At 47.4% G+C, this 16,898-nt stretch overlaps 1 protein-coding gene across 1 annotated transcript in view; it reads left to right on the top strand.

Moving 5' to 3' along the window:
* The window catches only part of STYXL2 (serine/threonine/tyrosine interacting like 2), a 164,780-nt gene that overhangs the window by 20,416 nt on the left and 127,466 nt on the right, over positions 1–16,898 (top strand). The window contains exon 2 of the mRNA XM_068266398.1: positions 8,803–8,943. Coding sequence (XP_068122499.1) covers positions 8,834–8,943 — 110 coding nt within the window. The 5' untranslated portion in view covers positions 8,803–8,833. The remainder of the gene's footprint in view (positions 1–8,802; positions 8,944–16,898) is intronic.

Genomic DNA, 16,898 nt, shown 5'->3' with positions numbered 1-16,898 from the left:
GCAACAGCAGAATAACCTTTAAGGGGACCCTGAGCAAGACCAAGAAAAAGCCATAATGAACATACCTGGGGCTTCCTCCAGCCCCTCGTAGTCCGTGACTTGCCTCGGTGTCCTCCAGGCTTCCTTCGTTCTTCCCCCGGTGGCGCTGTTGCGTGGCCCCTCCGCACGCCTGTCTCACTCGCGCGCCCGTCGCCGTAAGTGTACCGCACACGCACTGTTCAAGAAAGACTGAACCACTTGTTCATCAATTAGCTAGTTCACACTGGAATGCAGTAGAAAAACAACTGCCAGCAATGCAAAACTGTCAGACAATTCATGCATAACACCCAACTTTGAGATGAGAAAGAGGGACACGTAAGCCACGCCCCACCACACCCCTGACCATGCCCCCGCCACACCACTAGTCTCGCATACCATAAAGATTTCAACTGCACTGCTCCTTTCTATCCTGGTTCATTTTCCTTCATTTGAACATTTTAAAATCGGTAATAAATATCAATTTAAAGGTGGGATAAAGTTTAGAGTCAAACACATTTTTTTAGTAGAGAAATATATATATTTACATAGAAAAAGGGACAAAGTCCTGAAAGAGGGACAGATGAGGAGGAAAGAGGGACAGGGCTCCAAAAGAGGGACAGTTGGGAGCTATACATTCATGCAGACAGGCAGTAGCTAAGTCTTGCTGGAGACTAGAGCTTGTATTTTACAGACAAGACGTTTTGAATCGGGATAGTTTAAAAGAAAAACAGTAAGCTTTCTGTGAGAGAACGCGGAAAAGCCACCGCGTGTACTGACAGCAAGGCGGCTGATTCCGCGTCCAACGCGGCAGTCTGCAGGCGGAAGTGTGCCTCTAGTAACATGGCAGGATACGGAGGAGCCGCTGCATGTACTGACAGCAAGGCGGCTGATTCCGCGTCCAACGCGGCGGTTTGCACGCAGCAGCGTGCATCTGGTGTGGCTGAGTCTGTTAGTTCACACAGGTTTAGGAATACGTTAAAAGGCAGAACTTTTATGATGGCCAAGGGGGGGATCAGCTGACCAGGCCGGTCAGCTGACCTCAGAGCTGGTAACCATTGGTTGATCACTCAAGGGTGGCGTCAGAGAGCACTGCTCTATATATGGTTGCTGCTGGCCACTCTCAAATGGTCTGCCGTTGCGAACACTACGTGGAAGCACTCAGACCTTAGTCAGATCCCACAGTGTGTTTGAACCAGGAGGACCTTGGAATTCACACTGAGCCAGATTACTTGTGTTATTATTCTGTTATACTTCAGACTAGTTCCAGGGTGTAGAGACCACGGACCTCACACCCAAGACTAGGGAACTTGTGTTATCATCTGTTATCCTTCAGACTAGTTCCAGGGTGTAGAGACCACGGACCTCACACCCAAGACTAGGGAACTTGTGTTATCAATCCGTTATACTTCAGACTACTTCCAGGGTGTAGAGACCACGGACCTCACACCCAAGACTAGGGAACTTGTGTTATCAATCTGTTATACATCAGACTAGTTCCGGGGTGTTGAGACCATGACCTAACACCCAAGACTAGGCATTGTTTGATATCGGTTATGACCTATTGCTTTCCTGACTATCCCTCTGCTCTCTGATTCGGTACCACGCATATCTGATATTTTGTTGCCAAACCCTGCCTGTCCTGGATACCGAATCAGCCTTCTGTCTTTGTACTTTGTCTGTCCGTGTGTTGCCGACCTGGCTTGCCCGACCTCGAGAGCTATCTCTCTCCTCTAAGAGATAGTCTCCAGGCCAGTTAGTGACATCCGCCTCCAGGTGTCACTCACTCACTGGCCCTTCCTACCTTCAACCTGAGACTCCACCCCCTGGAAGGTCTCAGGCTGCTGGAAGGTTCTCGTACTTTTTCAACAGAGCAGTATTGCCCATACTGCCAAGGATCACCTGCTCATCAGGTGGTTTACTCAAAGTTATTACTGTCGCACCAAACACTCAATATATATATATACAGGTGTCCAGAGGTTAGTAATATATCTGTATTATTGGTGATTCTGCAGTTCATCCATAATCAGGTATATATCTGTATTCTTGGTGATACTGCAGATCACCAATAATCAGATTCTCTCTGTGTGCTGACACCGATCGTTACACTTTCAGCTTGTAATCCTTCTTCAGACTCTATTCCTGTTGACTGTCAATGTTAGAACATACAATCAGAAGAAGGTACAGAGACAAGTGTCATCCAGATACATTAATTACAAGGGATCTTGCAAGGATTGTGGGGTATTTATGGCAAATAGATAAGATCCTTGGTTTACTTAAAGGGGTTCTGTTGAGGCTAATAAAAACAAAAAACGAACACTTACCTGGGGCTTCTATCGGCCCCCTGCAGCTGTCATGTCCCACGCCGTCCTCCTACTATCCTCGGTTCCCCTCCGCCGGTCCGGCCTGATTATTCGTCTAACTAGACGAATACTGCTCGCTCCATGCGTCATCAGGAGCTTACTGCGCAGGCGCAGTAAGAAGTTTTCTTGTACTGTGCCTGCACATTAAGCTCTCGATGATACATGCGGGTGCTAGCACGCGGGCAGCCACACAGCACAGGTTTAGTTCAAAGCATAATTAGACTGGGACCGGCAGCAGGGAATGGAGGATAGTAGGAGGATGGCATAGGACATGACAGCTGCAGGAGGCCAATAGAAGCCCCACGTAAGTGTCAGTTTTTTGTTTTTAATAGCCTCCACAGAACTCCTTTAAAGCGGTATCGTCACCATAAAAATCTAATTTCAACAGCAACTGGTCTGAGTGATAAAGATGCTAATCCTGCATTCAAAACTTGCAAAACTTTTTCTGCTGTTATGGTTTGGAGTTTTCACATACTTTAGGAGCACTGGCCCTAGTGCCAAACAGTGCCAAATAGTTGAATGCTGGGAGTTCTTTTTATCTATAATATATTCGTACTCTTCCATTAATTTCCCTGCCTAGCTGCTTATCAGAAACACCCTCTTCTCACTTGTGTTTACAAGCAAGGCTGTGGTGAGCAATTGGAGGAGTAAATAAAAAAAAGACAGTGCAGTTCCTAGTATACACCTCAGTGGGAGTGTCTGAAGACTCTGGGAGGAGGGCAGCTAATGAATACACAATGAGCAAGAGAAGGGAGGGGGGGAAACAAGAGTCAGGGAGGATATGATGTCAGCATTAGCTTGGCAAGATGGCCACTGCCTAGAATAGGATTTTCTGCTTTTCCTTTATAAAATTCACAGGAATCATTACGTGGATAGAACAATACATCTGTTATGTAAGTAGAACTAGTATTTATCTATATGTGTTTTTATTTCTAGGTTAGCATGGGTGTCGCTTGTTCTTTAATGTGGTTTACTTAAAACTCCCTTTTCACTCTGGCCTACTACCCCTCACAAGTGCTCTAAACCCGCAGCTGAACTCTGGTCCCCTACCTCTTGTGTCCCTACCTCTCCCTCTCAGGGCCGGTTTAAGCAACAATGGGGCCCCAGGGCAAAATAAACCTGGGGGGCCCCCCCAACAGATACACCGGAGCAAAAATCGACATTAAGGGACCTTTTTTTGCAGCTGGTATAGTCAGGGTTTGAAGCCCCAATCGGTTGGAGCTCCACATTCTGGCTACCCCAGCCTGCATGGGGGACAAGGGGTTAAAAAGTTTCAGGAGGTGGGACCCCACAATTTAAAAAAAAAAAAATTCCCACACTCTAAACATAAAATTTTTTGGGGAAAATAGGAAAAAAATGCCAGGGATCTTCATACAGCCATATTGCGGCTGTATAGCGATCCCTGGCCAAAGCGCTGCGGCTGCGTATGGACCCCCTGGAAACCCCATCAGGAAATGTATTGCTCTTTCTTTTGATACATGTAAAATTACACTACCGTTAGGTACTAAAAGTGACATTTAACGCATTTAAAAGTATACTTTTTTCCTTCGAAACTTTAAAATTGATTTTCTCAAAAACTATAAGGTCTTTTTGAAAAATTGTTTTTTCCTCTTATTCCCAATGATCTCCTTAACATATCCTGCAAATGTAGGGTTTCTAGCATTTAAGGTGGATTTGCTATTAATCATTAAAGTCGGCAGGTTTTTAAATGTGTATTTTTTTCCTTTGAAACTTTAAAATCGATTTTCTCAAAAACTATAAGGCCGATTTGAATTTTTTTTTTCCTCTTGTAGCCACTGGGGGCCCCTACAAGCTCTGGGGCCCTGGGGCAGCTGCCTCCTTTGCCTTAATGGTAGCGCCGGCCCTGCTCCCTCTAGATTGTAAGCCTTTGGGCAGGGTCCTCCTCCTTTTGTGTCCTACCTGATCATGCACCTCCATGTGCCCCCATGCTATGCATCTGAGTAAACCTAACTTGCCTAATCTCCATGCTTCATCCAGTGACTGACTAAGCATTACCTGGTACTCATACTATGGTGTGTGATCTCCATGCTTCCCTCCAGTGACTAAGCATTACCTTGTACTCATACTGTGCTGCATGATCTGATCTTTCTTGTATTCCTGTATTGTCATTTTGCTGTATGTCACCCCTAAATATTGTATGTATCCCTATTTATTGTCCAGCGCTGCGTAATATGTTGGCGCTTTATAAATACAATAAATAAATAATAAATAATGTCTACATAGATGCAGGCTGACATGGAGAGATTTCTACAGACTCTATCCATAAAGGACCAGAGGACATGATCTGCACATGGAGGAAAAACATTTGATGCCGGGCATACACTGCTAGATTATGCGCCGGAATCGAGGCAACGAGCCGGACGAGCGGGGACACGCCAGCATTGGCTCGAAGCCCGCGGGGCAGATGCCAACGTGTCCCCGCTCGTCCCCGCGGCTGCCCGGATCGATTCCCACTCGTCCCCGCGGGCACTTCTTATCTCCTGTTCGTTTTCTTCCATTGTCCGCCCGCAGGTATTGAGCGGGGAATCGATCCGCGCAGTGATCGGACCTGTCGGAAATTATCAATCGAGCCATCAGCGGCTTGATTGATTAAAAAAAACGAGCCGTGTATGCCCGGCATTAGACATATATTTAGGAAAGGGTTCTTTACAGTAAGAGTGATTAAGATGTGGAATGCATTGCCACAGGCAGTCGTTATGGCAAATTCTATACCTGCATTTAAAGGGGGCTTAGATGCTTTCCTTGCGTTGAAAGACATCCATGGCTACAATTACTAGGTAATGCCTAATGATGTTGATCCAGGGATTTTATCTGATTGCCATCTGGAGTCGGGAAGGAATTTTTCCCTTTTGGGGCTAATTGGAACATGCCTTGTAAGGGTTTTTTGCCTTCCTCTGGATCACCAGGGATATGTGAGGGAGCTGGCTGGTGTTGTACTTTATACTGGTTGAACTCGATGGACGTATGTCTTTCTCAACCCAAATAACCCAAATAACTATGCAACTATCCTGGAGCCTGGAAACCGTTAACTAAGAAGGGGGGGGAACGACACTCAGGGGAGCACAGTGATTCCCGGGGGGGGGGGGGGGGGCAGTGCCTGAGCTTAGCGCCGCCTATGCCTAGAAGACGTAGAAGAACATTGTTGATTTTCCACTATAGCTTACTCAGCACATTGTTCATCAATATAAGAAGGGTGGGGGACGACCCTATATCTACATTGTTTCTGCTGTACAAAGCTGTGATGTTACTTTGTAGGCTACGCATTCACTTTAAAATTGAAATATCTATGCTTTTTTTTTGCGCTTTCCTTTACTCTCTTTTCATCCGTCGGAAGGCCAGAGACTTTCAGGATTTTTGCTTGTGATGATTTTTAATCAGATAAAAGCTCACAGACATGAAACGTCTCATAAATAAGGCAAGTGGCCGCGGCGGGGAGAGAGAGCGCGAGTCCTGCGCAGGCATCGCAAAGATCCGAAAAGCGAAACAGATGAATATGGAAGAGGGGAAGCTGGGATCCGTCAGCTGCTCCCCAAGACAAAAAACGCAAAATAGCTGCTTAAAAATCCGAATTCTTGTCAATTCCGGCTGTGCGATGCTCATAACAGATCCACGCGGAAAATGATTAGCCCGAGCTGACAGGAAACGAGATAAAGAGCGATTGTTAGACAGACAATTCCGACAGATGGCGAGCAATACAGCTTCTAATCAGGCCGCGCCGCAGACTACGGAACTGCTCTATACAGCTCATGATCCAGGAGATTCATACAGCTCACCTGTAGGCCTCATTCATACCTAAAATCGAAAACGCAAACGCAAGTGTTTTCTGTTTCTGTGTGTTTTTTCCCCCCTCCCGGCACTCCACTGCACCCTGCATTTCTTTTCCAGAGCGGTTTTGTAATTCACTCCCTGACGCAAGTCAAGGTACAATTCCACTTGTGCGTTGCGTTTTTGAAGCGAACATCGCGTCAACGAATCCGCATGCGGGTGCGGATCCGTCCGCATTTCCATGCGGATTTTCACGCGGAGTCGCTTGCGGTTTGCGCTATGCGATTTTTAACCATGTCAATGCCGGTAAGCATTGACATGGGTTTTTATGCGACGACACATGCGAAAATGCATGGAAAACCTCAAGACCAAAACGCTTGCGGTTTTCCTATTCAATTACATTACCGGCGATTCGCATGCGGGTGCGCGGCATGCGAATTCTGACGGCTCTGACGTGTTGATTTTTTCTGCACAGCAAACCGCACAGAATTCCTGACAAGTGGAAACAGGCCCATCCACTTGTATTGGTTATGCGAATTTGCATGCGGACAACGCATGCAAATTCGCGTTAGTGGAAACGTACCCTCAGTAAGTGAACTCTTTTGACCCAGAAAAGAATAAATACAATGTATTTATTATTAAAAACGCGAACGCAATCGCTGCACAAAGCCATTTTGTGAGCGTTTGGGTTTTTCCTATACCTTCCATTGAGGAAAAATCGCCCCCAAAATGGTACAGGCAGCGCTTTGCTGAACGGACAGCACACGAACCGCGCTGATATGAACCTTCTCATAGAGATTCATTGCACAAGCGCTGTGTGAGCGATTTAAAAAATCGCCTGCGCTTGAAAAAAGGCCGAAAACGCCCCTAGTGGGAACGAGAGGGATATGGAGGCTGCCATATTTATTTCCTTTTAAAGCAGCCCTGAACTCAGAACTTCCTCTCTGCTCTAAAAGATAATTAACAGCATAATATCCTTTAAAGAAAAACATTTCTTTGTTACAGCTGATACAAATACTGCAATAAATCGCAGGGTGTCTACTTCCTGCTTTCATGGAAGCAGACATATTGTAAACATCCTGTGTTTATCAATTAGCTGCTCTGTTGAGGCAGCCAGCTGACACAGCTGAGAGATCAAATTACACTTGTGATTAGTCACAGATGAGGGAGAATTAGACAGGCTAAACTCTCTAAATTCATACAGGGTGGATTTCTCTGTGGTTTTCCTTCTGTCCTGTGCAAGAGTTCAGGTCCACTTTAAAGAATGCACATTGTCTGGCTGTCTTGCTGATCCTCTGCCTCTAATACTTTTAGCCATAGACCCTGAACAAGCTTGCAGATCAGATGTTTGACTGAAGTCTGACTGGATTACTCACATGCTGGTTTCAGGGTTGTGCACCTGCAATATACACATGTATATTTATATAGCTTTTTCTATAAGGTTTGTGTGATATAAAAAAAATATGGCCATTAATGTTACAGTGTATCATAGACTAGGGCCAATTTACTTATCTGTATGGTTTTGGGATGTTGGAAGAAACCAGAGTGCCTGGAGGAAGCTCATGCAGACACAGGGAGAACATACATTATCTGTGCAGATGGTGCCATGGCTGGGTTGCAAACTGGGGACCCAGCGCTGCAAGGCGAGAGTGCTAACCACTACACCACCATGCTACTCTAATTTACCAACTGTACACACAATCAAGATTGTATCATGTAGGAGCACACCATCCATTCTTAAACGTTTATTTTGTGCAAAGTTCAATCACCTTCAGAAATTCAAGGTGTTTCTGCACTAGTGTCTTTTAAAGAGTGACTCCACCCACTCACAAACTGGACTGACACTGCAGCTGGGGAGGGGGGGGAATTTATACCACACAACAGAAATCTGGAGGAGGGGTGGGACCTCCCGCAGCCTGCTAAATGTTCCTATTTTAACGATTTAGTAGCCAAATTATTGCAAGTTCTCCGGGCCATTTTATTTTAGCACTTTTTTATTTCTTATTTTTTACATTTCCCTGCTTCTAATTAGTACTGCTGTAATGTGTATTTATGGCCACTTGTCACTAGAGCAGGCTTTCTCAACCAGGGTTCCTTGAGGACTCTGCAGGCATTTTACCTCATCGTGGGGGAAGTATACTAGAGCACACTATAATAGGTGGTACTGTAACAAGAAGCACTAAATTGGGGGGTCAGGAGACAGTATAATGAGTGGCAGTGTAGTAGGGGTAGTGAAATTAGCAGCCTAACCTATTTAAAGACCATGCCTCATGAAAAATAAATGTAGGGGTTCCTCGAGACCAAAAAATTGTTTGCAGGGGTTCCTTGAGATCCAAAAGTTATTTACAGGGTTCCTCCAGGGTAAAAAGGTTGAGAAAGGCTGCACTAAAGACAATAACAGAGCTTTCAGTTTCTATATTTTCTGCTAGTAGAGAGAGAGATCAAAGCATTCCAAGAATTTACAGCACAACGAATTGTGCTGACTGAGGTCAAAGGCAGTGCATTTATCTCAAACAAGACAACTCTATTGAAGCTAATAATAGGTTAAAATGTTTTTTGTTTTTTTTTATACCCAGCTCAAGCTGGATTGCTCAGTCATATAGGCTAAAATTCATTGTCAAACTCAATCCTCTCCTAGGTCTCCTAGGTCCCATCAATCTCAAGTCACGATGGCCAGCGACCCCGGCCGGGACGATGAGCAGGTCGTCCCCGACAAGAGTGAGGAAGTTGATGTTCTATCGGTCCAGGCACGCTACTTGCGGAGCCCATCCCCCACCAAGTGAGTAATAATAATAATATCTATTTAGCACTATATTCACCCTGCAGGCAAACTAGGCAGTTGACTACGACCTCAAAGTTCCGGGGGCCACAAATTCCCCCTTACTGTTTGTTTTTTGTGTTTCATTTTTAAAATGTACTTTTTTTTTTGTTATCATTTTATTTCCCAGGGAACGGCCCCGCGCATGCGCGATCGTTCCTTGCCCGTTCACGGAGAGAGTTCCGTGAATAGCCTGCTAGCCGTCGATCGCGGCTAGCAGGCTGCTTGTAAACGTAAGGGGAAAGAAATCCCCGTAAGGGGACATAAATCCCCCGATCAGCGCTGTACGAGATCGGCGATCCCCGCCCTCTGATTGGCCGGGGAGCGCCGTCCTCTCATAGGCTGATGCCTATGAGAGGCGGAACAGGACGGATCGCCGTCATGTTCCAATTGTCTGCACCGAGGGGAGGAGGGAAGGGGAAGGAGGAGGGGAGGGAGGGAGAGCCTCATTAGAGGCTGAAGGGAAAAAAACAACAAACCGCTGCAGCGATCGGACCCCCTCCGGCGGCATGACAAAAAAAGGAGGTGAGTCCGATCACTGGGCTCCTTAGCTGGGCTGTGCAGGAGGCTGAAAAGCCTGCACAGCCCAGTACTTCAAAAAAATGGCCTGGTTTTTAGGGGGGGACAGCACTGTGGTCATCACGTGGTTAAACACATTTTCAATAGAAAAACACATACTGTATTTTTTGGACTATAAGGCTCACTTTTTCTCCCCCAAAAGTGGAGGGAAAAGTCACTGCGTCTTATAGTCAAAATGCAGGGAGTTCCTAACTTGTGAACGCATGCCAGTACCAACCTCCAACCCGCCGCAGTGTCGGGGACTCCCTGTACTGTGCCCATGCAGGGGAGGACACAGGAGACAAACTGAGGACACAGGAGCACACAAAGGGGCATAAAGGTGGACACAACGGGGACAGAGGAGGACACAGAGAGATACAAGAGGTGCAAGGAGGCATGATCCACAAGATTCCCCTATACCATAGATGCACCTGGTTTAGTATTACTCATACCTCCCAACTTTTTGAGATGAGAAAAAGGGACACTTACGCCACACCCATGCCACACCCCTGGTCATGCCGCCACCAGGCCCCTAGTCACGCAAACCATAAACATTTCATTAAAAAAATATATGTTGTATTATAATTCAAACCACACTGGTCCTTTCTATCCTGGTTAATTTTCCTTCATAGTAACATTTTAAAATTAGTAATGTATCAATAAAGGATGGGAATAAAGTTTAGAAAGTGGGACAAATGAGGGGGAAAGAGAGACAGAGGGACAGGGCTCCCAAAAAAGGGCTGTGCCTCCGAAAGAGGGACAGTTGGGAGCTATGATTATTTTTTTTCCCCCTGGTTTGTGTCCTCTAAACCTAGGTGCATCCTATAGTCAGGAGCGTCTTATAGTCTGAAAAATACGGCATATTTACATAGATCTGTACATCAGTCCTGAAAGAGGGACAAACAAGGAAGAGAGAGGGACAGAGGGATTGGGTTCCCAAAGAGGGACTGTCCCTTCAAAAGAGGGACAGTTGTAAGCTATGCTTTAAGTTTATTAATATTACATACAACTGGGGGATAATGTCATTTTTAAGAATAGGAGGATAGATACAATTATTTATATCATCACTTTGTTTTCACTTACGCACTATCAATGCAAAAAAGGTCAATTGAATTTTCACCACAAAATCCATCGGTGATCACACACAACACTGCATCCACACACTGGCATCACTGTGCACCCGCCCGCTGTTGCGACAACTTGCTCCGCCTTTCTCTTACTTGATTTTTTAAAAAGGGGGTGAAAAAAGGGTAAAAAAAAAACTTATAAAAAAGGAATCAAGCCATACACTTTAAAAACTGCAAAACTTTTCCTGGATAAAGAGCGTTTATGCATAAAACATATGGCGCTCCCAGCTGGGACTGGATGCCACTCGTCCTCCCCGCAGTGTAATGAAAGATGAGGACACCGTTACCGGGCTGACAAATAAGCCGAGATGCAACAACAAGTGAGAATTATACAGGCGACGCGCGGGCTTCTTACGCATGCAAATAGCACCATGCATATGCAAATAGCACAGGGCTTAGCGGCATATCTTTGCATGTTTAGTGCTTATTTGCCTATGCTAATCACAGCTGGCGTGATGTAAGGGGAGCGGGGGAAACATCCTGCTGCTTGTTTGTCTGCGGTGATAATTACAGCGCAGGCGGACTGACAGGACAGACTGCCACAGCCGAATGTTAAGGGTGAACTCCGACCACAGATGGGGATAAAAATTCATGACATGCATCTAGTGGTATTAAAAAGGAAACGGGACGTGAGAGGGGTATGGAGGTCCCTGAAGTAGGTGGACTAGGTGCGCCTTTCTTCCCAATAAGGCTATGTTCACACTAGGGCAGGGGTGTCAAACTAAAATACAAAATGGGTCTACATTGAACACTGGGACCAAGTTGCGGGCCAACCTCAATGTCTGCAGGCCACCTTCCTCCCTTATAAGGTTCCCTGTTGTCTAATAGCCCCTCTCCCTCCCCTATACAGTTCCCTGGTGTCTACTTCATCTCCTCCCTCCCATATACAGTTCTCAGGTTCTCAGTTCTCTCGACAGAGGTGCTATACATGCTACCTGAGAGCTACTGTTTTTTCCCCTGTTTTATTGCCTGATGAAGCGGGCTTGGTCCTGCGAAACTCGTTGCATCTCTTGGGCTACTAATAAAGTGTTTATTTATGTCAGACAAGTAGTCTAGTCTGCTTTCGGAGGTAAGTCCACCACTGCCTCCCCAGCATATTTTAAAACTTTTAATTATTGTTTTTATTCTGCTGGCGCCTCTGTTCATCAAAGTCATTATAGCGTCCACCCTTGGTGGAATGGGGACCCACCCCTACCTTTCTTCTATCTACAGAGAGCGACTTCTTAACCCTGAGTGAGGACAGGTTTAATCTCCTCACCTGCATTCACAGTGGTTGCCTCAGCGGTAACCCTTGTTTGTGAGTATAACCTTCTCACATTACATTATTTGCTATTGTCCTGAGCATACTACACCATATTGGGCTCTCAGTGTCTTTTTCTCATCTTCCCTCCCCTATACAGTTCCCTGGTGTCTAGAAGCCCCCTCCCTCCCCTATACAGTTCCCTGTGGTCTAGTGCTTTCCCCTACCTCCCCATATGGCTTCCCTGGTGTTCTAGGGCTTCACCTCCAATATAGCTTCCCTGGTGGTCAAGAGTGGGCTAAACATAATGAAAAGTTGGGAAACCACTCGGGGGCCAAATTTGATGGCTCTGAGGGCCAGATTTGGCCCGCGGGCCGTAGTTTGACATGTATGCACTAGGGTGTCGCGGTGCGTCTACTATTATTATTAATATTTTTTATTTATATAGCACCAAGATCTTCTGTAGTGCTGTACAAAACAAATATTGGGGAACATATATTCATGAGAAGTTCAAGACTCTGTACAATCCTGACATCCAGTAATACAAGTACAAATACATACATAGTTAATGTGTGAGCTGAGACACCACATCACCAATACCGGTACATGTTCATATGGTAAATGACAGCAAAATAAGAAACAGTAGGAGGTGATCCCTGCCCTTTGCGAGCTTACAATCTAGAGGGTAGTGGGGAAACAATAGGGAAGGAGATACAGGGATTAGTGGATGAGGCAGTGAATCTCCAATGCCACCTATAGCAACTTATAGGCTTGGCTAAAAAGGTGTGTTTTTAGAGTACCTTTGAAGGTTTCCAGGCTCGAAGCATGATGGGCAGACTGTGAGAGAGAGTTTCAAAGGAGAGGGGCAGCCCGTGAGAAGTCCTGGATGCGAGAGTGAGAGGAGGTGACCAGGCTAGAGGACAAAAGGGTCTCCTGTGAGGAAAGGTGGATCCGGGCGGGGAGGTATCTGGAGATAATGAGGAAATGTGTAGAGGTGATGGCTTGCATAGAGCTTTTTATGATAGCGTAAGTTTAAAGAGTATCTGTAATGTTAAAAAATTCCCCTGGGGTACTCACCTTAGCAGGGGTGAGACTCTGGATCCTATCGAAGCTTCCCCCATCCTCCTCTGTCCCACGGCGGTCTCGCTGCAGCCCACTGAACAGCGGGGATGTTAATATTTACCGCAATAGCGTCTCTCCGCTCAGAAATAGGCGGAAATAGTCGATCACAGTCAGGTCCGCTCTACTACGCAGGTGCAAGTCTCCTGCGCAGTGGACCAGACCGAGATCAGCTATTCCCGCCTATTTCCGAGCGGAGAGGCGGACAGCGCCCCCGCTGGAGCCGGGAAAGTAAATATTGCACACAGGGGCGTAACTAGAAATCACTGGACCACCCTTCAAAACTTTGGTTGGGGCACCCTTCCCCTGTACACTGAATAGGGAAAGTTGTTGGCTGTGCATTCATTGGGCTGCAGCGAGACCACCATGGGACACAGGAGGACGGGGGAAGCCTCGATAGGATCCAGAGGCTTCCCCCTACTGAGGTGAGTACCCCCCAGGGGAATTTTTTTCATTACAGAGTCTCTTTAACCATTTTAGCCTTTTGGATGTGACTTTCACGTCCAAAAGGCTGCTGCTGTGGTGCTGTGCGCTCCCGCACGCGATCGCGCACACGCGCCGTTCTGCCGCCCCCCCGTTAGCCTGGAGATCAATGAATGGGAGCATTGTTCCCATTCATTAATCTAAGTCCCCGGTAGAAAAACCAACGGCTTCTTTTCAGAGGCCGCGGTCTTTCTGAAAAAAAAAATCACATCCTCCTTGTGATTCCTGTAAGCGAGCATGCTCGCTTACAGGATTGAAAAACAAAAATATCACTGTGGCCGTCTTGTGGCGAAATAGTAGAACTACATGCACATACATTTTTATTGCAAACAGACACAATAAATTACATTTAAAATTAACTGTTTACCTCCTACACCCAAAATGCAGAAGTATAAAATGCTATACACTATAAATATATGTAAAAAGTGGGATTGCCGCCACATCCAGCCGCTCGGGTGACAATCGCCTGCTGCCTGTGCTGTGATAGAAGCTGCTGTCTCGTGTCTATGAGTGGCCCGATGTCTGTAATAAGCATGGAGATCAGAGAAGGTGTCACAGCAGAGATTGGGGGGGGGGGGGGGGGTGGAGGGTAGGAAATAAACTTTTATTGCCTCCATTTATTCCACACTGAAATACTTCTCCGTCTAATATGGCTGTTCTGGGATATTCTCTCATTTTCTCCCGTCGCTGTAATCGGATTCCCCCGGCGCTTGTTACTCCTTAGCTAAACCTTTCATTTATCAGCTGGGCCACAAATGAAAGAGAATAGCACCATAGCGGAGGTAACGCAGCAGTTCAATAAAAGCACCAGTAGACTTTATTGGAGAGGGGTATAGCTCTGTGCTTGGTGCTGCAGGTGTATGTACAGAAGGGGTATAGCTCTGTGCACGGTGCTGCAGGTGTATGTACAGAGGGGGTATAGCTCTATGCGCGGTGATGCAGGTGTATGTACAGAGAGGGAATAGCTCTGTGCTTGGTGCTGCAGTTGTATGTACAGGGGGGGGGGTATAGCTCTGTGTGTGGTGCTGCAGGTGTATGTGCAGAGGGGGAATAGCTCTGTGTGCAGTGCTGCAGGTGTATGTGCAGAGGGGGAATAGCTCTGTGTGCAGTGCTGCAGGTGTATGTACAGAGGGGGTATAGCTCTGTGCTTGGTGCTGCAGGTGTATGTACAGAAGGGGTATAGCTCTGTGCACGGTGCTGCAGGTGTATGTACAGAGGGGTATAGCTCTGTGCGTGGTGCTGCAGGTGTATGTACAGAGGGGGTATAGCTCTGTGCACGGTGCTGCAGGTGTATGTGCAGAGGGGGTATAGCTTTGTGCGCAGTGCTGCAGGTGTATGTACAGAGGGGGTATAGCTCTGTGCGCGGTGCTGCAGGTGTATGTACAGATGGGGTATAGTTCTGTGCGCGGTGCTGCAGGTGTATGTACAGAGGGGGTGTATGTACAGAGGGGGTTGAGCATTGTGGTGCTGAAGGTGTATGTACAGAGGGGGTTGCGCATTGTGGTGCTGAAGGTGTATGTACATAGAGGGTTGCGCATTGTGGTGCTGAAGGTGTATGTACATAGAGGGTTGCGCATTGTGGTGCTGCAGGTGTATGTACAGAGGGGGTTGCGCATTGTAGTGCTGCAGGTGTATGTACAGAGGGGGCTGAGCATTCTGGTGCTGAAGGTGTATGTACAGAGGGGGTTGCGCATTGTGGTGCTGCAGGGTATGTACAGAGGGGGTTGAGCATTGTGGTGCTGCAGGGGTATGTACAGAGGGGGTTGAGCATTGTGGTGCTGCAGGGGTATGTACAGAGGGGGGTTGAGCATTGTGGTGCTGCAGGTGTATGTACAAGGTATCGCTCTGTGTGTGGTGCTGCAGGTGTATGTACAGAGGGGGCTGAGCATTGTGGTGCTGCAGGGGTATGTACAGAGGGGGCTGAGCATTGTGGTGCTGCAGGTGTATGTACAGAGGGGGTTGAGCATTGTGGTGCTGCAGGTGTATGTACAAGGTATCGCTCTGTGTGTGGTGCTGCAGGTGTATGTACAGAGGGGGCTGAGCATTGTGGTGCTGCAGGGGTATGTACAGAGGGGGCTGAGCATTGTGGTGCTGCAGGTGTATGTACAGAGGGGGTTGAGCATTGTGGTGCTGCAGGTGTATGTACAGAGGGGGTTGAGCATTGTGGTGCTGCAGGGGTATGTACAGAGGGGGTTGAGCATTGTGGTGCTGCAGGTGTATGTACAAGGTATCGCTCTGTGTGTGGTGCTGCAGGTGTATGTACAGAGGGGGCTGAGCATTGTGGTGCTGCAGGGGTATGTACAGAGGGGGCTGAGCATTGTGGTGCTGCAGGTGTATGTACAGAGGGGGTTGAGCATTGTGGTGCTGCAGGTGTATGTACAAGGTATCGCTCTGTGTGTGGTGCTGCAGGTGTATGTACAGAGGGGGCTGAGCATTGTGGTGCTGCAGGGGTATGTACAGAGGGGGCTGAGCATTGTGGTGCTGCAGGTGTATGTACAGAGGGGGTTGAGCATTGTGGTGCTGCAGGTGTATGTACAGAGGGGGCTGAGCATTGTGGTGCTGCAGGGGTATGTACAGAGGGGGCTGAGCATTGTGGTGCTGCAGGTGTATGTACAGAGGGGGTTGAGCATTGTGGTGCTGCAGGTGTATGTACAGAGAGGGTTGAGCATTGTGGTGCTGCAGGTGTATGTACAAGGTATTGCTCTGTGTGTGGTGCTGCAGGTGTATGTACAGAGGGGGTTGAGCATTGTGGTGCTGCAGGTGTATGTACAGAGGTGGCTGAGCATTGTGGTGCTGCAGGTGTATGTACAGAGGGGGCTGAGCATTGTGGTGCTGCAGGTGTATGTACAGAGGGGGTTGCGCATTGTGATACTGAAGGTGTATGTACAGAGGGGGCTGAGCATTGTGGTGCTGCAGGTGTATGCACAGAGGGGGTTGAGCATTGTGTTGCTGCAGGTGTATGTACAGAGGGGGCTGAGCATTGTGGTGCCTGCAGGTGTATGGTACAGAGGGGGTTGCGCATTGTGATGCTGCAGGGGTATGTACAGAGGGGGCTGAGCATTGTGGTGCTGCAGGGGTATGTACAGAGGGGGTTGCGCATTGTGGTGCTGCAGGGGTATGTACAGAGGGGGCTGAGCATTGTGGTGCTGCAGGGGTATGTACAGAGGGGGCTGAGCATTGTGGTGCTGCAGGTGTATGTACAGAGGGGGTTGAGCATTGTGGTGCTGCAGGTGTATGTACAGAGTGGGTTGAACATTGCAGTGCTGCAGGTGTATGTACAGAGGGGGTTGCGCATTGAGGTACTTCAGGTGTATGTACAGAGGGGGCTGAGCATTGTGGTGCTGCAATTGTATGTACAGGGGGGCTGAGCATTGTGGTGCTGAAGGTGT

This window comes from Hyperolius riggenbachi, chromosome 2 (genome assembly GCF_040937935.1).
Source record: "Hyperolius riggenbachi isolate aHypRig1 chromosome 2, aHypRig1.pri, whole genome shotgun sequence".
Lineage (NCBI taxonomy): Eukaryota > Metazoa > Chordata > Amphibia > Anura > Hyperoliidae > Hyperolius > Hyperolius riggenbachi.
This window is presented reverse-complemented; position numbering and strand designations above follow the sequence as displayed.